The sequence below is a fragment of the Macrotis lagotis genome, chromosome 1 (genome assembly GCF_037893015.1).
Source record: "Macrotis lagotis isolate mMagLag1 chromosome 1, bilby.v1.9.chrom.fasta, whole genome shotgun sequence".
NCBI lineage: Eukaryota > Metazoa > Chordata > Mammalia > Peramelemorphia > Peramelidae > Macrotis > Macrotis lagotis.
In genome coordinates this window covers 868085062-868109870 of record NC_133658.1, presented here as the reverse complement: position 1 = coordinate 868109870, position 24809 = coordinate 868085062, and the positions used below count along the sequence as shown (strand labels likewise).

At 39.8% G+C, this 24809-nt stretch overlaps 1 protein-coding gene across 2 annotated transcripts; it reads left to right on the top strand.

The window, feature by feature from the left end:
• The first annotated feature begins 328 nt into the window (after window positions 1-328).
• LOC141508997 (putative small intestine urate exporter) lies at window positions 329-22159 on the top strand. 2 transcript variants are annotated; one of them, XM_074218145.1, is made up of 12 exons: window positions 706-760; window positions 2027-2198; window positions 6900-7108; window positions 11508-11741; window positions 13662-13749; window positions 14455-14541; window positions 15914-16032; window positions 16336-16497; window positions 17777-17909; window positions 18630-18777; window positions 19858-19948; window positions 21559-22159. In XM_074218145.1, the coding sequence occupies exons 1-12, from the start codon at window positions 752-754 to the stop codon at window positions 21685-21687; spliced, it is 1581 nt and encodes a 526-aa protein (XP_074074246.1). In that variant the 5' UTR covers window positions 706-751; the 3' UTR covers window positions 21688-22159. The 2 variants fall into 2 exon arrangements, with proteins under 2 accessions (XP_074074247.1, XP_074074246.1); XM_074218146.1 differs by lacking the exons at window positions 706-760; window positions 6900-7108 and adding an exon at window positions 329-405.
• Window positions 22160-24809: the final 2650 nt, after the last annotated feature.

The following is a 24809-nucleotide window of genomic DNA, read 5'->3' as shown; positions in this document are numbered from 1 at the left end:
TGGTGGAAGTTTAAAATGGACAGTTAGTGGTTGGACCAATCCTTGGCACCTTTCTGACTTGGTCAGCATTTCTGTTTGGTGAGCAGAGCCTTGGAGAGCCCACATCCTCCACCATAGCCAAAGAAGCATCATTATTATTATATTATTATAAGGTCCCCCCCGATGCAAGCGCAGGCCCCCACAATGTCCATCTTCTAAGGGCCAGCCCAGCAGTCTTAAAGCTTGTTTATTATGACTTAATCATAGCCCCAGAAACTTGGTCTTGGGTTTTCCCTCTGAAACTGCCAAGTTTGGAAAAGAAGAAGGGAACTGGAGGCAGGCCAGTATGGATGGGCTATCACGTGGCTTCTCTGTTCACATGACCCTTGCTGACTAGCTCCTGTCAGTCCAGCAGTCCAGAGTCAGGTAAGGACAAAGGTTCCTAATCGCTTTTCTCTTGGTCCCTGGCCAGGGCTGGACTGTTTATCCTGGAATCTTGGGCCAGATGCTGAGAAAGCAGGAGGAAGAGGAAAAAAGGGAAGGGGGGGCTCCTGGAATGTGTGGAGCTCACTCCGGGAGCCAGGAAGGAGTCCATAGGAGTCAAGGGGGGCAGAGTTGTTGGAGTCCACCTCTAGTTGAAATAAGGGCATGGGGAGGGGAGAGGGGGCAGAGGAAAGGGGAAGGAAGCACTGCCACATGCTGCAAGCTTATGCAGGAAAGTCAAGAATGAGACTGTAGAATGTCAGAGCTGTGAGGGCCCTTAGAACCCAGGATGGCAGAGGTGAGAGGGTCCTTAGAACACAAGATATCAGAACTGGGAGGGTCCTTAAAACACAGGATGTCAGAGCTGGTAGGGGGTCTTAGAACTCAGGATGTCAGAGCTGGGAGGGGTCTTAGAACCCAATATGGCAGAAGTGGGAGGGGCCTTAGAACATAAAATGTCAAAGCTGGGAGGGGCCTTAGAACACAGAATGGCAGAATTAGGAGGACCCTTAGAACACAGGATGGCAGGATTTGGAAAGAAGGTTAGAACATGAATGTCAGAGTTAAAAGGGACCTTAGAACATAGAAGGTAAGAGGTTGTTGGAACCTTAGGACAGACTGCAAAATTGGTAGAACCTGTAAGACAAAACAGTAGAATAAAAAATTTTTGTTGAATTAAATTCTAGTTTTGTTGCATTTGTTCAGTTGAATCCAACTCTTCATGACCCATTTGAGGTTTTCTTAGCAAAGCTCCTGGAGTGGTTTGCCATTTCCTTCTCCAGCTTATTTTACGAATGAGGAAACTGAGGCAAACAGTTAAGTGACTTGCCTAGGATCGCACAACTAGTGTCTGAGGCTGCATTTGAACTCAAGTCTTACTGAGGCCAGGCCCAGCACTCTATACACTTCCCCATCTAATTACTCAGATTGAACACGGGATGTTACAACTCAAAGAGACCCTGATATTGTAAGATATCAGAGCTAGGAAAGACCTCCGAATAGAAAAATGTTACAGATTGGAAGGCTATTTGGTCTAGCCTTCTGATATTCTTTCACATAATATTTGAAGTCTTATCATTCACATAAAGCTGTCACAGCTTGGCTCATACTACAAACTTAATAAATGGTATTTATTTATTTATTCCTTCATCTCAAAAACCTTGCATGTAGTTCATACTGTGCGGATTGCTCTGACTATCTAGGCAGCCAGGAGGTGCAGTAAATACTAGAGGGTCTAAGCATAGATGGAGTCAGGAAATCTTGAGTTCACATCCTGTCTTAGATATTAGCTAGCCTGATGACCTTGAACAAATCTCATTACCTTTCTCAACTATTTCCTTATTTTTTTTTAAACTTGATAATCTCTAGTGTCCCTTATGCTTTTTTGCATTAGGAGGTCTTGAAGGACTTGAGAATCAACAATAAGCAATCATAGTCTCTTTGCTGCGCTGTGTGTATGTGTGTGTGTGTGTGTGTGTGTGTGTATATGTGTGTGTGTGTGTATGTTTCAACTATCACTGACTTGGTCACATGATTTGTCCCGAAACCTTCTTTTTTGCCTCAGCTGCAACCCTCTCTTGTGGATGTCAAGAAGACAGACAATCCCCAGAAAGGCAAGGTACCCAAGTGGGCAAGAACAGGTGTGAAGCTCAGCATGGAGGATGACAGTTTGGCCCCCGAAATCTGTGGAGAAAGTACCCGCCCTCTCCTGGATGAGCAGCTCCCCAGAGGGAAAGGTAAATTAATAATAATAAAAACAATTAAATAGTAATAAGTCTAAGGAGCTAAGGCTGAGATAGTGCTTCAAGGTTTACAAAGCATTTTTGGAACCTCACTATTATCTTATTTGATATAATCCTGACAAGTGGGTGCTATTATTTTCATTTTTTCTATTGATGAAGAAACTGAGTCTTAAAGAAATGAAATAATTAGCCCAAGGGCAAACAGCTAGTAAGTGTCTGAGACTTCCTGCCTCTACATCCAACATCCTAGCACCATGTAGCTGCCATGATGGTTCTTGTTCTCCCTCTCCATCACTCCTCTTAGGCATTTGTAGAAAAGGAAAATATGAAGTTCTTTGGGCTTTAGGAAGGAAATGTGCTGATTACCTAGGAATGGAGACAATCTATTTTTAAATCCCTTCTCTGAGGCATATTTTCCTATCAGTTTGGTTGTAAAAGAAGATTTCTCAGATAGAGAAATGTAAATTAAAGCATCTCTGAGATACCACTTCATACCTCTCAGACAGGCCAATATGACCAAAAAGGACAATGATCAATATTGGAGGGGATGTGGGGAATCTGGGACACTGGTGCATTGTTGGTGGAGTTGTGAACTCATCCAACCTTTCTGGAGAGCAGTCTGGAATTATGCCCAAAGGGCAATAAAAATGTGCATAACCTTTGATCCAGCAATACCACTACTGGGTCTATTCCCTGAAGGGATTATGAAAAAGGGCAAAAACATCACTTGTACAAAAATATTCATTGCAGCTCTGTTTGTAGTAATAAAGGATTGTAAATCAAGGGGAAGTCCATCAACTAGGGAACTGCTGAATAAATTGTGGTATAAGTATGTTAAGGAACACTATTGTTCTATTAGAAACCAGGAAGGATGGGAATTCAGAGAAACCTGGAGGGACTTGCATGAATTGATACTGAGCAAGATGAGCAGAACCAGAACACTGTACACCTTAACAGCCACATGGAATGATAATCAACTATGATGGATGTGTTCATTTCAGCAGTGCAATGATCAGGGACAATTTTAGGGGATTTATGATGGAGAAGACCATGCAGAGAAGGAACTATGGAGTTTAAACAAAGATCAAAGATTATTATCTTCAGTTTTTTAAAAAAAAGTCATCTTATATATTACATAGTTTTGCTATCTCTAATATTTTCTTTCTTCCTTAAGGACATGTTTTTTTCTCTCAACACATTCAATTTTGATATATGCATATCATGGAAACAAATGTAAAGACTATATCAGTCTGCCTTCAGTTGGGGTGGGGAGAGAAGGGAGGGAGGTGGAAAAATTGTAAAACTCAAAACCTTGCAAAAAAATGATTGGTAGGGGTGGCTACGTGGCACAGTGGATAGAGCACCAGCCTTGGAGTCAGGAGTACCTAGGTTCAAATCCGACCTCAGAAACTTAATAATTATGTAGCCGTGTGGCCTTGGGCAAGCCACTTAACCCCATTGCCTTGAAAAATCTAAAAAAAAAATGATTGGTGGAAACTACCATTATACATAATTGGAAGACAACTAAAATATATTTTTTAAAAAGAAGAATCAGAACAAAAGGGGGAAACCATGATGGGGGGAGAAACATAATGCATAAAACCAATTTTAAAAATTGAAATTATGCTTTGATCTGCATTCAGACTCCACATTTCCTCCATAGCCCAGTGGACCTAAGTTAGCCATTTGACATCACACTACCCACAAACCTTCTACTCAATCAGTTAATCAATAAACACTTTAGGGGTCAATATGTGCAATGTACTTTAGGGGATATTGGAAATGCAAAGACAAAATGAAATGCTTTTAGAATTTATAAGTCAAAGATTTGCTCTCTTCACTGACTCAGTGACACATCACAGGCCCTGATTAGAAAATAAATTAAAATGTAGAATATTAAGACTGAGAGGGGCGGCTAGGTGGAACAGTGGATAGAACACTGGCCCTGGAGTCAGGAGTACATGAGTTCAAATCTGACCTAAGACACTTAATAATTACCTAGCTGTGTGGCCTTGGGCAAATCACTTAACCCCATTGTATTGCAAAAAAACCTTAAAAAAAAAAAAGACTGAGAAAGGACTTAAGACTATATAATTCTAGGATATAGAATGTTGTGATGAGAAGGGAACATAAAACATAAAATGTTCCATCTCCAAGGGCCTTAGAAACCCTTTCTTTTAACGGAGGGAAAAATAATGCCCAAAGAGATAGGCTACAGGTTTCATTGCAGGTCATCGCTTATTAATAGACCTTGTCTTGTTTGCTGTTTTTATCAACCCATGTAAACTAATTCTTGTCAATAGCTTCTGATTGCTCTAGGTTTTCTAGGTGTGCTCTAATGAATTGAATTCTGAAAGTAGGCAGCTCATAAAAAGAGCTGATAAACACATTTTAAGGAGGAATGATGCCAGTTTTTTAAGGCAGTAGTGAGGCCGGAGAGGGGAGAGGATGGAAAGGATGTAAATTCACCCAGTCCCAAGGAGAGAGAAAATTCTACCCAGACAGGGAACTTGAGTCAGACAAGTTTCCAGTTGCTCACAATTTTATTTAGTTCTGGGTAGCTGGTCCCTTCCCTTACAAATAATGGGTCTTGGCTAAGGCATGAAGCTGCATATCCCCCCCATCCTCTTAGAAAATCTCAAAAGTTTCAGGGCATCCTCAATCCTGCTGGGCTCCACCTCCCATGATCCTTCAGCTCATCTTTCCAGCTGAGAAAAATTACATTTTCTTTGCCAATAAAGACACCTGGGAAATAGGGATTGAGGACAGTATGAATACAGAATATTGTCATCAGTGGAACACTGCTGCCTGTTAGCAGGTCAAAGACCATCCTACATCCCTTTTACATTTTAAAACCACACAAAGATAAGTTGGATATGGAATGGAGATACTGGACACCAGGATAAAGTCCAGGCCAAAGGGAAAGGGTTGAGAGTGGAAAGATTTGGAAGAAGGATAAAGGAGGCAGGTTGCAAGTGCTGACCTGAGCTATGAGCCTTGGACTTCAACCCTGTCTCTGGGGCTTACTATCTTGATCTAGATGTTCTCTATAATCATCTATAAAATACACATAATGGATAATCCCAGCCCTGCCTCCTTCACAGGGCTTTTGAGGCTCAAACTCAAATGGTATAATGATACTAGAAAAGAATATGTATTTCAATTTGAACTCAGTAAACCACAACCATAAAGGGCTATGTAAATGCAGGTTGTGATTTTGAATTAATTATCAAGACTTCTCTAATACTCTGATGGCTGCGTGATAATTGTTAATAATGTATTATTAAACAGTGGTTCACATTCCCTGCAAAGTGATTTAAATGTAATTCCCACAACTCATGATGGTCATAAATATTAATAGGCAAGTCTCTAAGATTATAAGTCATGTTGTTGTTCAGTCATTTTTCAGTTGTGTCCAACTCCTCATGACCCCATTTGGGGTTTTCTTGGCAAAGATACTGGAGGCAATTTGTCATTTCCTTCTCCAGCTCATTTTACAGTTGAGGAAACTGAGGCAAACAGGATGAAATGGCTTGCCCAGGATCATCTGGTTAGTAAATGTCTAAGAATGAATTTGAACTCTTGAAGATGAGTCTTCCCGACTCTAGGCCTGCCACTTTATGCACTTTGGTTTCCCTTAGCAGCTCTGTAACTGTAGGTGAATTATAATGTGTTTCACTGAAAGTTTTTTCCATACTGGTAATATTATAGACAGATGAAATCTCCGTTCTGGGATAAAAAGCTTTTACTCACTTGCTTTTCTCCTTGGGGGCAAATTTCAAAGCTTTGGCAAGGTTCCCATTTTTTTCCATCAACAAACATAGATCGCGTTTACTATGTACTAGTTACTAAGCAAAAACACTGCTGCCTTCAAGGAGCTCAATTTCTAATGGGAGAGAGAACATGTATTTTATAATTTAAATATATTCATTAACATATCTTTATACATACTCATTATTCATGGAGTGTAAGGAACAGCTGGGTGATACAGTAGATAGAACCCTGGGCCTGGAAATAAGATCTGAATTCAAATTTGACCTTAGACAGTTACTAGCTGTGTGACCCTGGGCAAGTCAAGTAACCCTTATTTGCCTCAGCTCATCTGTAAAATGGGGACACACTGAAGAAGAAAATGGCAAACTATTCCAATATCTTTGCCAAGAAAACCCCCTAAGGTGAAGTCCATAAGGTCACAGAGTTAGTCAGATATAACTCAACAAGTGTGTGTATGTTTAGATATAGCTGTAGATAGAGATAGAGATAGAGATAGAGATAGAGACAGAGACAGAGACAGAGACAGAGAGAGATAGAGATAGAGATATGCACAGATAGTAAATGGGAAGCAATCTAAGAGAGGAAGGCAATAGGCCTAGGGAGAGGAGTGGGGAATGGGGGTGGGGGGTGGGGAGAAAGGCTTTTTGCCAAAGGTAGTATTTGAGTTGAATCTTCGAGGGATTAAAGGAAACCAGAAGACAGAGGTGAATAATGCATCCCATGCATTCCAATCAGTGTATGGAATCATCTTGCAGAAATTGCAAATAGACTGAGTAGGGTCCCTGATTGGTAAAGTGCATCAGGAGAGACAAGTGTAAGAAGACTAAAGGTGAGAAGGGGCCAGGTTGTGATGAGGAGAAAGGGCACATGGATATCTTGACCTTCTAGCAGCACTGACCCCTTCCATGGTTTTTCCCCCAGGGCCTGGCCTCTGCTCTGTCCGATGGGGCCTGGCTCTCATCTTGCACGTCACCTTCTTCATTACCTACTCCCAGCGAGTGGACCTCAGCATTGCCATCATTGCCATGGTGAACAGTACTGGTCAGCAGACATCTTTCAATGTCTCTGCAGATGTGTGTCCCAGGCCTTCTCCTGCTCCTCCCAACACATCCCAGCCCAGAGAGATCAAGGTAGTAAACTGTTTTTGAAGATAAGGGGGGGAGGCTTGGAACAGTCCCACAACTTTACTTTTTTTTATAATGGTTTCCAGTGCTGTTTTTAGCTTTTATTTTAAAAAAATTATTACATTTTTCTCAATTACCTATGAACACAATTTTTATTATTTCTATTGTTAAAATGTTGAGTTTCAAATTTTTTTCTCCCTCCTTCCCCTTTCCCCCCTCCTCAAAAAAAGACAAGCAATTTGCTATTTATACATGGGCAGCCATTGCAAAACAGATTTCCAGACTGGTCATGTTGCTAAAGAAAACAAACAAGAAAAATAAAGCTTTTAAAAGGTATGCTTCATTCTGCATTCAGCCTCCAACAGTTTTTTCCTCTGGAAGTAGAGAGAACATTTTACATTGTAAGTCCTTCAGAATTGTCTTGGATCATTGTATTGATGAGAATAAATTAAATTATTCATAGCATTTCATTACTTCTGTAGGCTCAGTTTTCATCCTAGCATGCAAGTATTAGAGGAGAAAGTTCTGAGAAGGTGGGACTTTTCCTTTCCTATCAATGAAATTTGTTCTAGTATTTCCACATGTAGAGTTGATATGGAATTTATAGAGAATTTATATAGTATATATGGAATATACATTATATATAGAATTTATATAGTGTATATATATATAATTTCAGAGCAGGAAGGGACCTCAGAGAGGGCATAGTCTTATCTCTACCTGAGCAATGATTCCCCTCAACACCTGCATTTATGGGAAACTCAATCTTGCAAGGTAACCAAGCCACTCTGCCATACTGTCCCTCCATTCTGTCTCTTAGCTGTTTATATAAATATAGCTAAATATTTAATAACCAGCTCTCTGTTCACTTTTAAATTTAATGACTGCCATTAATATTTATTCCATTATTTTCTTGGGCAGTGAGGTGGTGCAGAGGATCTGCAGGGTCTGGAGTCAGAAAGACTCATCTTCCTGGGTTCAAATCAGACCTCAGATACCCTGGGCAAGTCACTTAACCCTATTTGCCTTGGTTTCCTCATCTGTCAAATGATTCGGAGAAGGAACTGGCAAATTACTCTAGTATCCTTGCCAAAAAAAACCCAAATGGGATGATAAGAAGTCAGACAAGACTGAAAAAATGACTAAACAACCAATACTTTCTTAAATCTAGTCAATTGACAAAACAATGAAGTTCTGATTACTGTGTAATATTTGTTGATTTTCAAGGTTTAACTGGAAATAGTTCATGAGGCTGACTGAGCTAGCTCTGGTGTATCCGGTGTATCCTGATGTTTATAGCATAAATGCTTTCCAAGGGGAGGGACCATGTCTTATCTTTGATAAGACACATTTCCCCCCATATTGTAGGGGTTGAATAAAGTGATTCCTTTGTGTTCAGCCTCACACAATCCACTGGGCTCAAGGGATTTTATATCAGAAAGTGGGGTTTTAAAGCAGATAACCAAAGATAGCTCAGTCCAGATCTTCCCAACTGGTCCTTGGACCCTTAAGGAGCATCCAGGATGCAGCGAGTTTGAGAATCAGCCTAGAGTGGCCAGAACCTTTGGCGCTAGTTATATGATCTTGCATCAAGGATGAGATGGGGACTACCCAGGGGTTGGCGGCATGGAAGGAAGACTGGATTGGGAGTTTAAGGACAGTGGAGCAGAGTGAAAAAACAAGGCAATTGACTCAGGTGGTCCAAAGCTTCCTTCCAGCACCAGTGTTATCCAAGATCTGTAGGTACAAACCCTGAAATGTTCCTGTGATCCCAGACCTTGTGTTCAAATTCTGACTCAACCACATTTGATCTCTGTTTTCCTTGGCTACTTGGCAAAGTTCTTTGGGACTCAGATATAAAGTGATATAAAGATGTAGAGCTAGGAAGGGCCATAGAAGCCAGTGAGCCCAACTCCCTCATTTAACAGATAAAGAAATTAAGTCCCAAAGAGGTTGAGTCAGAAATGTCATTTAAATCCAGGTTTTCCAGATTCCAAATCCACCAACTTATGAACTCCTTCCCTTTCTCAGTTCCCTCTTCTATTTAATGAGGGTACCAAAATAGATGATTTCCCAATTCCCTCGTGGTTCTGAACCTCTGGGCCTCAGTTTCCTAATTTATATAAAGGGAACAATAATACTTATGTTTGATTTTTTTTTAAGAATCTATATAGTGAGGGGCGGCTAGGTGGCGTAGTGAATAAAGCACCAGCCCTGGAGTCAGGAGTACCTGGGTTCAAATCTGGTCTCAGACACTTAATAATTACCTAGCTGTGTGGCCTTGGGCAAGCCACTTAACTCCGTTTGCCTTGTAAAAAAAAAAAACCTAAAAAAAAAGAATCAATATAGTGAATGTGGAAGAATATTTTGCATGATTGCACATATATCACATAATTCTTACTATATTTCAAAATGCTGCTACCTCAGGGAGGAGGGAGGGGAGAGAGGGGGGAATAAATTTTGAAACTTCAAAAACTTTCAAATAAATGTTAAAAATTGTTTTTACATGAAATTGATAAAAATAATAATAAAATATTACTCAAACCTCAACATTGTAGATGGAATTTTGTACCTGGGATCAATAGATTTGCTTTTGAATCATACTGCTTATTAACTGTGCTTCCCTGAACAAACTGCTTAATCCCTCTGAGCCTCAGTTTGTTCAACTGTGAAATGGAGATAATAAAAGAGCCTACCTCTTAGGTTGTTATGAGGATCAAGAGAGATAAGATAAAGCACTTTGAAAACCTAAAAGCACTATATAAATGTCAGCTATGGTTATTATTATTATTATTAATAATAATAATCAAAATAATAACAAAGTACTTTGCTAAACCATAAGTTGTCATAGAAATGCCAGATATAGTTCTCTATGTTCTGTTCTATTGTACATTGATTATGCAATATTGTTATATTACATTATATAATTAATATAATATTATTATGCAATAATAGGCACTTAAATGTTTATTGATTTTATTACTTTCATTGATTATACCATATTATACATTGATTACATATTAAACTGCCTTATACATTTATTGTATTTATATTATACATTGATTATACTGTATTATATATTAATTATACAATATTTATGTTGTTCAATCATTTCAGTCATATCTGACCCTCCATGACTCCATTTTGTGTTTTTCTTGGTAAAGTTACAGGAATGGTTTGCTGTTTCCTTCTCCAGATCATTTTACAGATGAGAAAACTAAGACAAATATGGTTAAATGACTTGCCTAGGATAACACAATTAATAAGTGTCTAAGGCTGTATTTGAGCTCAGGAAGTTGAGCCTTCCTGATTCCAAGCCCAGTGCTCTATCCACTATACCAGCTAGCTGACCTTTATATACTAATGTTGTACCCAAAGAGCGAGACGGAGACCAGAATTTGATAAGGTTGGAGATCTTTATTCCCAGGGACTATCTGGGGATTGAGTACCCAAATCAGACAGTACCTTAGTGTTCAGGGGATAGGGTTTTTATAGTGTTTGGGGGGGGGGGAGGTGCTGAGAGCAAGCAAGATACAGAAGCAAAGTCAGCAGTTAGATATATTATCTTGTTATACTAATACAAACATGTAAACATATGGCTCAATATAGATGGGGTAAGAAGGGTCAGGGTCTTTGTGTAATGATTATCTGAGATGGAGGGAGTCAGGAATTTACTATCTTATGGTTCCAGTCACATCTGGGGAAGGGGGAGTCAGTCCTGGAATTTAACAGATACATCAAGACAATTAGGCTAACAAGGGTGCTTTGTAACTCTTTAGACAATTTTATGGTATATCCATGACCCTTTGGGTCCTATCAGACTATTTTCAGACCCAAAGGCACCTAGCCAAAGTTATATTTCTAAGGAATTTCTCAGGGCCCAGACAGATGTCAGGGACCCCTTTCTATACAGGAATTTCACAAACATTGATATTGTACTTCACTAATATACTGTATTATACATTTATTGTACTATATTGTTATATTAGTATATTATACATTGATCACACAATAACCAATATGCCATATTGTACACTTAATATTGTAGTATATATTTAGATATGATTATATTAGATGTAATGTAAAATATACTTATAAGTTAATATATAATACTATCCTATCTTATACTATACTCTACTATATTACATTATATTATATTATGTTGGTATGTTATATTATACTATATTATATTGTGTTATATTATGTTGGTATGCTATATTCTATTATATTCTATTAATTATATTCTATTAATTCTATTAATTCTATATATTATATTATATTATATTATATTATATTATATTATATTATATTATATTATATTATATTATATTATATTATATTATATTATATTATATTAAATCTCCTCTGCTCCCCTAGTCATTTGACAGGTCTCCCACTCTTCCAGGCTCCTGTCTATAACTGGACCCCTGAAACTTGTGGATTACTCTTGAGTTCTTTTTCCTATGGCTACCTCATCACCCAGATCCCTGGAGGCTACCTCACGGGTATTGTGGGCTGGAAGCCTGTCCTGGGCATCGGGCTGCTCCTCTCTTCTGTCCTTGGCCTTCTCCTACCCTTAGCTGCAGAGCTTGGTGTGGTTTATCTTGCCCTCGTCCAGGCTTTGAGAGGTCTCTCTCAGGTAGGTACTACATTGGTTTCATCATTCATGAAAAGAATCCAGGGATAGAAGTCAAGAGACTGACTTGGTTTTATATCATGACTCTTCAATGTAGTGACTGTATGAACTTGGATTTCTCCATTCAGGAATCCAATTTCTTCATGTGTAAAATGGTAAAATGATAGCTACCATTTTTCTAGGCATTAAAATCTGCAAAGAGCTTTATAAATATCTCATTTCTTTCTCACAAGAACTCTATAAAGTAGATACCATGATTATCTTCATTTTATAGATGGGGAAACTGAGGCTCAGAGAGGTTAAATGACTTTCCCAGGGTTGCACAGCTAATGAAGGTCTGGAGTAGGATTAGTACTCAGATCTTCCTGGCTCCAACTTTCTACCAAATAAGTCACCCAGTTTCAAAGGAAAGTCTTCTGCTACCTTAAAGTCCTCTATGAATGTTATTAGCAGTCAGAACTTAGAATCAAAGATCTCATACTGGAAGGGCCTTTGGAGGCCAGCTAGGCCAACCCTCTCACTTTCCAAATGATGTAATTGAGACCCAGGGAAGTTAAATGACCTTTCCAAGATCAGAGCATAATAGGAGTAGGATTTGAATCCAGATCTTCCAGTGTCAGAATCATTGCTTTTTCCAATATATCACAGACATAACAGTAAATCATAACTGCTTGCTGGTATCTTCTGTTGCTGTTTTCACTGTCTCCTACATGGTCTTATTCAGTATATGAACAAATCCTATCCATGATTCTTTACAACCTGCAGATGTACCATCACTGATGATAGGGAGAGGTCACTCTAGAAACACTGGCCAAACCCATCCATTTCATGTCTATAGGTTGCTCTCCTTCCACTTTCCTCTATTGGGCTTCTCATTATTATCTGCTTTAACTAGGTCTCCCCCTGAACTGCTTGCAATCTTTTAATCATCCCATCTCTGGGTCCCAGTTTCCTCATTTTCCAAGTGAAGGTAATAGACTAATCATTGACCAGAACTGGCATTACAGCACTGATATAGGTTAATAAAAAGAAACCTATAGGAAATTTGATTATAACTTGAAAGAAGGAGATGCTTAAGATGACGGATATGGCAAATGGTAAGAAGGTATGTGATCAAAACAAATTCCATCTTCCAGAAGGAATCTGGAGTAGATGTGACATAATGATCATGGTAAAGATAATGATCAATTCCTCTCTGGGTTGTTGATAGGATCAAATGAGAAAATGTATTTAAAAGTTCTTTTTAACTACCAAGAGAGTACTGAGCATTAATAAAAATAAGAATGATAAGTAATGTGTTTATAATATTTTAAGGTTTTTGAACCCTTCAAAGCTTATAATATATATCACATGGCATGACACATTTTATTTCATTATTCCTTATAATAGCCAAAGTTATAATTCCTATTTTACATATGAGGAGACTAAGGCACATAGTGGTTAAATAATTTGCTCGAGGTGACAGAACTAGTATAGTAGTGGTAGCAATAGCAGTAGCAGTAGCAGTAGCAGTAGCAGTAGCAGTAGTAGTAGTAGTAGTAACTCTATCCCCTTCAGATCTAACATTAAAATTCAACATTCTTTGTTCTAAGGATCCTCCTTGCTCTGACATTCTCTATTTGTAAGCTTCTTTCGAACTCAAATGTTACTCTTTTGAACAAGCTTTGGAGAACTAAGAATGCATCATGTCAGGAAGAGGAAAGATGCTTTTCCTTCTTAGGATTTCCTCTAAGATCATAAGTTGCAGAAGCACAAGCCTTCCATCAATAAAGGTAGTTTTCTCATCCAGGAATTTGTAAAATCCAAAGGTCCTATCCCCATCCCTGTGACTCTCCTCCCCTGAGCCTCCCCACTTTGCAAAGGCAGAGCTGAATTATCACCTTTGTAGTAGAAATGACCAAGTTGCTTTCTCATCCATGACAGGGTGTGATATTCCCAGCCTATTACACTCTTTGGATAAAGTGGGCCCCACCTCACGAACTCACCTGCCTCATGAATTTTGCAGATGCTGGTAAGAAAGGGTTCACTTGGGGTGTCTGGGTGGCACAGTGGATAAAAGCACCGGCCCTGGAGTCAGGAGTACCTGGGTTCAAATCCGGCCTCAGACACTTAATAATTACCTAGCTGTGTGGCCTTGGGCAAGCCACTTAACCCCATTGCCTTGCAAAAACCTAAAAAAAAAGGGGGGGTTCACTCTTTGTGACTTCTCACCAATCTGCCTCCTGTAGCCCAGTCTCTGGTGGGCCTCACTCACTGACTCCAGATTCCCAGGGTTATATGTTTTACAAAAGAGTGTAGCGTCCTCATCTCAGAAGATATTAAAGTTGCCCCTCCCAGAAGACCCTGACCCATGAAAAGTTTTTCTTCAGAATCATCACCTTCTGGCATAATAGCCTCTACCCCAGGCTTCCTGACTTTCTATTTCAGCTGAGACAGGCAGTAATGAGACTTGGCCTTGGACAAGTCTTTCCCTTCACCTAGACCTCCAATTTCTCAACTGTAAAATAAGGAAGTTGGACATTTATATATTTGTTATGTTCTAAGGTCCCTCTCAGTTTCACTCTGATATTTGATATCCTCAAACAAAAGAAAAATTTCAGTTTTAATATCTATATTGAAAAGGTACTTCAGACTCTGACATATTTTTAGGGACCCTCTCAGCTGACCTTCTGCATTCTAAGGACTCCCAGTTCTAAGATTATATATGCTTTCCCAGGTACCACACTAGGGGCCTTCTTCACCCTGATGGCAGGAGGCATCACTTGCCAGACCCTAGGTTGGCCTGCCTTCTTCTACATCTTTGGTAAGTCATCAACAAGCATTTCTGTGGCTACCTTGTCAGGTAACCCTTCCCTTCCCCCCTCAACAGCCAAAGCAGAAGCCAACAGATTACAAAGAGTTTCAAAAACAAACATGGAGAGAAAAATCTATTTTAAGGCTACATTCAGTGCAGCTGAATAGTTTCAAGTTCACCAGCCCAGCTTGTGGAGCTATGTCCTTTGGAGAAACGAGCATCTTTTTTAGGGGAGGGCTATGATAATAGAAAGAAGTGCAGAGTTGGCAAGTATGGCAAGAATGGGAAGTTCAGAGGACGCCATCAATTGGGAAATGACTGAACAAGATGAAGCATTATGATTGTGAGGGAGTACTATTGTGCTAAGAGAAATGGTGAATAGGATGCTTTCAGAAAAATGTGGAAAGGGGCAGCTAAGTGATGCAGTGGATAGAGCACCGACCCTGGAGTCAGGAGGACCTGAGTTCAAATCTAGACTCAGACACTTAATAACGACCTAGCTGTGTGGCCTTGGGCAAGCCACTCAACCCCATTGCCTTGCCAAAAAAAACCCTAAAAAAAAGAAAAAAGAAAAATGTGGAAAGTCTTATATGAACTGATGCAAAGTGAAGTGAGCAGAACCAAGAGAAAATTATACAGACAACACTGTACAATGACCAATTGTGAAAGGCTTAGTTATTCTCAGCAATTCAATGATTCCAGAGAATTTGGAAAGTCTTGTGGTTAAAAAATGAAAACTGCTAAAAGATTATTTTATGGAGAATTCACACAGGCAAGTGCTCACAGGGAGGTCAAGAGAAGCAATACAAGGACATTCTTCAGGTATCTGAAGAATTTTGGAATTGCTTGTGAGACACTAGCACAGGACCATGCAAAGTGATGCATCCACGTCAAAGTAGGCACTATGCTCTATGAGCAAAAGAGAATAAAAGCAACTCAAAAAAAAAAGTGAATGTACAAATTTAGAGATATCTCCACTCCAAATGTTCATAAGAACTCTTTGTACCCAACCTCTGTTAGAATTTTCCAGGATCATGATCTTATAAATCACCTTGGACACACTGCACATTGTCTCTGACATAGTGATATCATTTTGGTCCTTTTCAATTAAGAAAGACAGCAACCACAACTTGCCTTCCCAAGGGTTGAAGGAGGCGTAAGAGCCAGGGAGAGAATTTGGAACTCAAAAAATTTTCCAATGAATATTAACTTAAAAATATATATATAATTAGAAAGTACTTAATAAAATATATTACTTTATTAAGAAAAAAAAATCTCTTCCCTGTTGTAAGTCTTAGATGAGTAAATTCCTTTAGGGAATATGACAGTGTTTTATCATGGGAGAGAGTTCTAATGCCTTATTCATGTCTCTACTCACTAGGAGGTGTGAATTGTGCCTGGTGCCTACTTTGGTTCTTCCTGGTGTTTGAAGATCCTAACAGTCACCCTTGCATCAGCACTACAGAGAAGGAATACATTACTTCAGTCTCAACTCAGAAGGTGGGGGGGGGGCATACTTTTTTTTTAGCTTTATTATGCCCTGAACTTGGAAATGTAAAGGTTCCAGGAAAGGTCCCCCTTTTCAAAAAAAAATCCATGATCTCTTTTGATCCCACCTATTACACCAAGAAATAGGTTGGGACCATTTCACAGAAGAAAAAACCAAGAGTCATATGAAACAATTAGCCCAAGACCACATCATTATCAAGTGGCAGAATTGGAACTTCAAGCCAAATCTTCAAAGTTCCAAGTCCAATGTTCTTGAGCATTTGATAGTTTTACTAAGAGAATTTCTCCTCCTAGGGTACCTGCCATGGCTGGTCACTGCCTCTCCTCTCCATGCTAAAATGTGGACCATTATGGGCCATTGCAGCTGCGGCTTTTTGTTGTGACTGGCTTTTCTACACCCTGCTGACTCTGCTTCCTGTGTACCTGAACCACATCCTTCACCTGGACACCAGGGAGGTGAGTGTCACCATGCATGACCCCCCCATACCTCTATCTTCTCTGGGGCATCATCAGCTAAGTTCCCATCAACAAAGGAAAGAGAGAGATACTTTGGATCAATTTACTGCCCAACACTCTACCTCCCAGGATAGAGAACCAGGGTTCTTAGACTGTCCAAGATTTTCTGTCACTTCTCTTGTGTTGTTGGGTCACACAACTTTGGGTAAACGATCTTGGGCAAATCACCTTAACACTCTAGGTATTACTTTCTTCATTTGTAAATAAGAGGGCATTATTTAGATGGTCTCTAAGGTCCCTCCAAGCTCTGATGTACTAAGTTTCCTTCCAAAGTAAGTCTTAAGTCTCCCAGTCCTAATGTCAATGTTCTAAGTTCTGCTCGGTTCTGTCATTGTGTCTTTCAGAGCATCTTAGTTTTCACATTCTACATTCTAAGATCTCTTTCACCTCTGATGTTCTGTTTTAAGTCTCCTAGTTTTGACTTCTACATTTTAAGTTCTCTTCCAACTCTACCATTTTATATTCTAAGATGTTTTTCCTCTGATGTTCTATGTTCTAACTCTCCTAACTCTGACATCTACATTCCAGCGTTCCTTCAGAAATTTTTCCCAGCTCTTTCATCCTATATCTTTTGTAACATTTCAGTTCTAACATTCTGGGTTCTAGGATCTCTTCTATCTTTGATTTTATAGGTTCTAAGTCTCTCAGTTTGGGTTTGTATGTTCTAAGATCCCTCCCATCTCTGACATTCTATGTTCTAAAGTTTCCTCCAGCTCAATTATGTTCTTTTTTAAGATTCTTCTGATATTCTGGATTCTAAGATTTCTTCTGGCTCTGATGTTTTAGGTTTTAAGATGCCTAGCTTTGTCTTTTATGTTCTAAGGTCCCTTCCATCTCTGATATTTTATGTTCTAAGGTCTCCTCCAACTCAATTATGCTCTGTTTTAAGATTATTTTGCTCTATCATCCAGGTGTGAGTGCCTCACTGTGATAGCTTTAGGGGGGATTTTAAAGCAGTGCCTAGAAAGGACATTGCTCAATCCAAAGAAATGTCTCATTAATGACTGGATGTGAGACATCAGAAAAACCACTGGAGCAAGAAATCCCTCCCAGCTTTCTCTTTTCTCTTGCTGCTCTTCTCCCTCACCCTCCCCTCCCTTCTTGCCCTTTCTCATCTTCCTTCTGTTCCTCTACATTTTCCTTTCCTCTCTTTTCCCCCTCTCTCCAAGATCTCCCAATTCCTGATTCCAGGGGGCCTTTTGGCCCTGGGTTATTTTAGAGTGGCTTCCTGAGTGCCCCTCCATACATCGGAAACTGGCTGGGTGTCATAGGCACAGGGTTCCTGGGAGACTTCTTGGTAGCCAAGAGACTGCTCCAGTTGGGTACAATGAGGAAACTCTTCACAGCTCTAGGTAAGAATAGGCCTGATGCCTCTGGGACCTCCCCAACCCCCGCTTCTTACATCCTCAGCTGGGCCCTGTGGGTCAGTCCGTCTTGATACATTCAACTGGGCCCTGGATACATGATGCCTCTGTTTTAAAATGAGGCCTGTTTCCATTCCAATGCTACAGTAACATCCTAGAGTTCATCCAGGTTGACTTGTATCTCTCTAGGTTGACAGAGGAAGCTTTGAATTTTGCTTTGTTTTGACATCCTGAAGATTTCAGAAGCCAACATGGGTATCTGATCTTTAGCAGAATGTGCTCTAACAGCTCTGGGTGGCATTTGTATTTGCTTTGGTTTTGTGGTTATGTTGCATTCAAAACCTAATCTTTTGTTTTTTATATTTGATTAATGCATCTTGTTTTTCACACCACACCTGCCTCCTAATAATCTCCTTCCCTCTCCCCAATATCACTTGTATCAAAACAAAACACAAAACCCATTGAAATTTTAAAAATGAGGCTGGGGTGGGGATGGGTGGGGTGTAATGAGCCAGCACAGGTCCCATACTTGCATTAAACAATAAATGATTGAAGGTATATAGGAGAAGGGACATGGCTGGGAAAGAAGAGCACTGAGAAGTTAATGGAAGTGAGGGAGATTGGGAATGGAGAAGGAGAAAGGAAGAGATCCCAAATGAAACAAGAGAGGAGAGGCAGAGGAAATGCTACCCCTGTTTCTCTCCCAAGGAATGCTAGGTCCAGCAACTCTGGTGCTTGCGGTGTCATACGCTGGCTGCAATTCCATCGCTGCCGTCATCCTGTTCACTCTCTCCATGACCCTCATCAGCATGACCAGTGCTGGTTTTAGCATGAATATCCTGGATGTGGCTCCTAGGTTCGTCTTTGCCTTCTCTTTTCTGAATGGTATCTTCCCACCCTTGTCTTCATTTGGATCTCCCCTGGTGTCACAAAAAATGAAAGGGTCAGGGATCCCTAACAAATTGAATATTGTTCAATCCAATCAGTCAATAAGCATTAAGGGTCAGGGGGAGGGAAGTAAGATGGGGGGGGGGGAATTGTAAAACTCAAATAATATCTTTAATAAAAATAAATTTTAAAAAATAAGCATTGGGGGCGGCTAGGTGGCGTAGTGGATAAAGCACCGGCCCTGGAGTCAGGAGTACCTGGGTTCAAATCTGGTCTCAGACACTTAATAATTACCTAGCTATGTGGCCTTGGGCAAGCCACTTAACCCCATTTGCCTTACAAAAATCTAAAAAAAATAAATAAATAAGCATTAAGGGCCTACTATGTCCCAGACAGGACAGCTCGGTGGCACTGTGGCAGATAAAGTGCCAAGGTCTGGGGTTAGGATGAACTGAGTTCAAATCTAAGTTCAGATATTTACTAGCTGTCTGACCCTGGACAAGTCACTTTACCTTGTTTGCCTCAGGTTTCCTTCTCTGAAAAATGAGCAGGAAAGAAAATGGCAAACCACTCCAGTATCTTTGCCAAGAAAACCCCCAAATGGGGTCCCTAAGAATTGCTGAAATGACTCAACAACAACAACCTTTGATAACCATTGGAGATTCAGAAGGTTTGAATGAACCATCAAAGCTTTTTCTCAAGGGGCCTGTTCCATCTCCCCACACCAAGATAGCTCTTTTATTAAACTAAGCTCTCTGAAGGCAGGGACCTGCTTTGGTCTCCCTGACTGGGCTGGATATACAGAGAATCATTGAAAAGTAGGTGAATGGGGCAGCTAGGTGGTGTAGTGGATAACGCACTGGCCCTGGAGTCAGGAGTATCTGAGTTCAAATCCAGTCTCAGATACTTAATAATTACTTAGCTGTATGGCCTTGGGCAAGCCACTTAACCCTATTTCCCTTACAAGGACTTTAAAAAAAAGTAGTTGAATGAAAGAAGGTGGAAAGAACTTTTTTTGGCTTCTGCTGTTCTTTTATCTCTAACACAGGTATGCAAGTTTCCTGTATGGAGTCACTAACACCCTGAGCAGTCTATCAGGCATGGTGGCCCCCACTGTGGCTGGATTCCTCAGCAGTCAGGTAAATGGGGAGGGAACAGCCCTCTCAGAGGGCCACAACAGACAACATCCCCACTTTACAAATGGAGAAACTGAGGCTCAATTGTTTCCCATAGGCCTAGAGACCATCCCCTAACTGCCTTAGCCCGATCCTCACCCATCAGGATCCTACTGATCCTTCCCATCAAGGAAGACCTTGAAGGGTCTTCTCACCTCTGTGCCTCTGGCCTCAGGACCGCTGCCAGGGAACTTTTCTGATGAGTTGTTTCACCCAGTTAAAATGGGAGTTTTTTGAGAGCAGGAACTGCCTCATGTTCTCTTTGTATTCCTTGAGCTTAGAACAGTGCTTTACACCTAGGAGGGGCTTATTAATGTTTGTCCATTTCATAAATGACTTGTGCAGGAATATACAGCAAAATAATCCATGTTTCCTGCCTATGACTATTCTGGGCATTCCACCATTCCATGCCAACAAAAAGTGCTCTGGTCTCATCAAAAAAGGCTATGCCTGGGGATCCAGAGACCAGGGATCTAGTCCTTACTTTGCCTTTAAATACCTATGGGAAAGTCACCTCCATTTCCTTTGGGCCTGGTTTTCCTCATCTTCTTCAAGGTTGAACTCAGACAAAATTCTCTCAAATTTTCCTCAATTGGCTCCAGTGGTTAGAAATTTCTCCCTCCTCAGATTAACCTGTCTGTATAGTTATATCCCTGCAGTAGAATGTAATCTCCTTGAGGACAGTGTCCATTTCATTTCTATCTTTGTTTCCTATACCCCTCATATTATTCCTAGCAAATGGTAGGAGCTTAATAAATGTTTGTGCAACTATAAAAATGATAGAAAAAAGTTCTAAGATTCTCCCAGTCCTAATATTCTATATTCTAAGATCCTTCCCAGCTCTGATATCCTGTGTTCTAAAGGTCCTCCCAGCTCTAACATCCTGGGTTGTAAGGTTTCTCCCAGCTCTAACATTCTCTGTTCTAAAGGTCCCAGCTCAGATGTTCTCTATTCTAAGACTCTTCCCAGATCTGACCTAAGACAACCTTCCCACATGATGTTCCTTCCACTTCTGTCATTCTGTCTTAAGGTCTCTTCCAGCTCTAAAATCTAATGTCTAGCTTCTCTCTGAATGCTGTCTAAGTTCTAGTATTATATTCTTTGTTTCAATGTTCTATGTCTAGATTTTTTTACCTTAATTCCTTTGCTCCATGAGGTGAAAGAGAAGGAAATAAGTATTTATTAAGTGCCTACTATATACCAGATATTGGGATGACTACTTTTCTAATATGATCTTGATCATGGAACATTCCCCACCTTTGCAGACCTTAGGGCTTATTTATTAAGCTCTTTCAAGGAAGAAAAGGTCTGCTTGGAGTCAGGGCTCTGGGAGTTCTTCATGAGCCAGTGCCAGGCCTGCAACCTTTCACCCTAGCTGGTTCCCAGGCTCCTCCCTGAACCCTCAAGCATCTCCTCCTTGAATCAACAATTTTCCTTATAGTCCCCTCACATATCCCATCTCCCTGCTGGATGACTATCCCAGCAGCTGGCCAAGGGGGAACTTCCAGAGACCCTTTGGTTAACATAGCTCCATAAGGTTTCATGGACTTGACTTACCAACTTTGTGTTCACAGGACACCCTGTCTGGCTGGAGGAATGTCTTCTTTGTTTCAGGAGCCATTAACTTATGTGGGGTAATCATCTACCTCATCGCTGGCAGAGCGAACATCCAGGACTGGGCTAGGACAGACAGCACCCCATGATGGCAGTCAGACTGAAGGCAGCCTCCAGCCCACCCAACACCTTTTGGGGAGGAGAGAGAGAGAGAGATACTGAGCTTCAAGAAAAGGGTCTTGGCTAACAAACTGCCTTCTGTGGGGGGAGGGGGAAGGGAAGGAAGATTAGGGGGAAAATTGTAAAAAAAATAAATTTAAAAAAAAAGAAAAGAAAAGGGTCTTGGACCACTTAATTGATTAATTATTGATTGTTTGTTAACTCCAGCTCTGTCACTGACTTGGGATGTGATTTTGGCTAAGTTACTTTGTTCCTCTCCTATCTATAAAACAAGAGGGTGGTTACAAGACTTCCGTTAGACAAGAGGCAGAATGAAGATGTGGGATGCTGTCCATTATAGTCAGGCTTGATATTGGGGCAGTGAAATCTGCTTTACTGATTTTCTCTGTTTTCAGGGAGGGTTCATGGCAGAATGGAGAATCTGAGAAATGATTGGTGTAAAAATATAAGACATTAATAAAAAAAATTTTTAAATCAAGAAGATTGTTCTAGTTGGTTCCTGACATGCTTTTGAATGCTAAATTATTGTTCTAAGACACCTTCCAGTTCTGACATTCTGTTCTAAGGGTCCTCCCAGCTCTGATATCCTGTATTCTAAGACCCCCCTCCTAATCATGACAGTCTATGCTTCAAATTTTTCATAAGTCTTTGAGACTGACACCACTTGAGAAATATTTTCTCTTGAAATAGAGGATCCAGGCAAACTGCCAAACTGGACAGGCTGCATATGGATTGAGGCCTTGCCAAATATATGGTGGCTCATTTCCATCAGGACAGTTCTTTACCAAGGGATGAAATTTTTCACCAAGTCACTTTATGACACCCATATCTCCTGGGGCTGAAGGTGGGGGCACCTATATCACGAAGGGAAAAACCCCACTGGATAAAATAAGGGTCATTTGAAATACCAAAGAGCATGATGATATGGAAAGTATTGGATTTGGAGACTGAAGACCTAGGTTCAAATCTCTACTATTCTACTTCAATTCTGTGTGACTTTGGAGAAGTCAGTTCAATCAATCAGCATGCATTTATTTAGCACCTATTATAGAAAAGGTGAGTATCTAGATGATACAAAGCACAGAAAATCAGACCTGGAATCAGGAAGACCCAAGTTCAAATGTGACCTGAGATACTTACTAGCTGTGTGACCCTGGGAAAGTCACTTAACCACTTTTTGTCTCAGTTCTTCATCTCTAAAATGGGGGACTTGGACTAGATCACCTCTGAAACCCTTCTAGATCTATGATGCTATAATTAGATGACCCCTGAGACTCCTTTGAGCTATAACATCTATGAAAAAATAATATAATAAGTGCTGAGAAAAGGAATTTTTATGTGACTGGGTCAGGATTTGAAAACTGTGCTCCATTCTCTTTGTATTACTGCCCACCTGTGTCTCTGGTTTTTCAACATAATAGAGCCACAGGGAGCAGGGTTTTCTATCAGCAAAAACTTGTTCATTCAGCAAAGATCTTTCTAAAAGGCATTCATCAAACCCCTTGCTGTTAATAAACAATTTCATTAATCTTTTGTAAGAACGTTGATTTGGCTGCTTAGAGGGATAGTGTTTATTGGGTTAAAAATAAAATGCAGAAAAAATTAAAGTATACTTCATTGCAACCCAGAGGGCTGCCCATGTCACGCAATCCCTTTCCTGGTTCTAGGGATAAAAATTCTTGAATCACCCACTTCTCCACTTAAGACTAGAGTTATCATTATTTAAAAATAATAATAACTTTGAAAGATTTGAGAACTCTGATCAATGATCAACCATGAATCCAGGAAACTGATGAGAAAGCAGGCTGCCCCCTTCTGGACAAGAAGTGAATAGAATCAAGATCAGAATAACCACTTGGAAACATGGAATTGGTTTTCTTGACTGAATATGTTATGAAGATTTTAATTTATTAATTTTTGTTCAGTTAGTGTTGGAGGAGGAAGAGAGAGAGAGAGAGAGAGAGAGAGAGAGAGAGAGAGAGAGAGAGAAAATACTTTTAATTAAGTTAAAAAATAAAACTATCCCAAAGATCTCTGGTTATCACTGAAAAATAAATATCAAGCAATGGGCTATGATCAAGACTCAACTTGGAAAAAATGTACCGTTTGTTCAAGGTATATAAAATACCCAATGCCGGGGCAGCTAGGTGGCGCAGTGGATAGAGCACCAGCCCTGGGGTCAGGAGTATGTGAGTTCAAATCCGGCCTCAGACAATAATTACCTAGCTGTGTGGCCTTGGGCAAGTCATTTAACCCCATTGCCTTGCAAAAACTGAAAAAAATAGCCAATGTGATGAAAGTGTGGTTTTGTGATGAAAAATTAAAGAACATGCTTCTAAAGTCTTTTAATATCATGTAATAGAAGTAATTTCAGCAAATTGATATATGGAATGGTTTTTTAAAAAAAATTTTAGGGGGAAGCTAGGTGGTGTAGTGGATAGAGTACTGGCCCTAGAGTCAGGAGTACTTGAGTTCAAATCCAGCCTCAGACACTTAATAATTACCTAGCTGTGTGGCCTTGGGCAAGCCACTTAACCTCATTGCCTTGCAAAAAACCTAAAAAAGGAAAAAGAAAAATTTTTTTAATTTATTATAAAGTTAAATACAAAATGATAAAAGAAAGAAAATGCTGACAGGCACATAGCAGATCATAGGAGAGAATTCAATAAAAAAAATTTCCATTGCAAGTATATCTATAAAATAAACACTAGACATTGTTTTCAAGGCTATCCATTTTTCTTCTTTATGTTTTCTTTTGTTCTGTTATGTACTTTCTATTTTATTTTTCTTCTCCTCTACAAGAATGCTACAATTATGCATAGATCTATATATATATATATATATATGTACATGAGCATCTATAAATATACACACATATATATTCATATACATGTAAGAACCTCCTATGCTTATTTCCTCTTGTTATCTATTTCTCTGAAGGTGGATAACATCTTCCTCCATAGGTTCAAATCTTTTCACGTTTTTCTAAATCAACTAGCTCATACTTTCCTACTTCACAGCAATATTTCACCCAATCAGCTCCTATCTGAGAGATGTCTACAAAAGTTTTCCCTGAGTTCTGCATTCTTTT

Bases quoted from the DNA above. Each gene is read 5' to 3' on its own strand.
- LOC141508997 (XM_074218145.1), top strand. The intron at 14,542-15,913 runs GTAAGTCATCAA...TCTACTCACTAG, and splicing joins TGCCTTCTTCTACATCTTTG to GAGGTGTGAATTGTGCCTGG. The intron at 16,033-16,335 runs GTGGGGGGGGGG...TTCTCCTCCTAG, and splicing joins CTTCAGTCTCAACTCAGAAG to GGTACCTGCCATGGCTGGTC.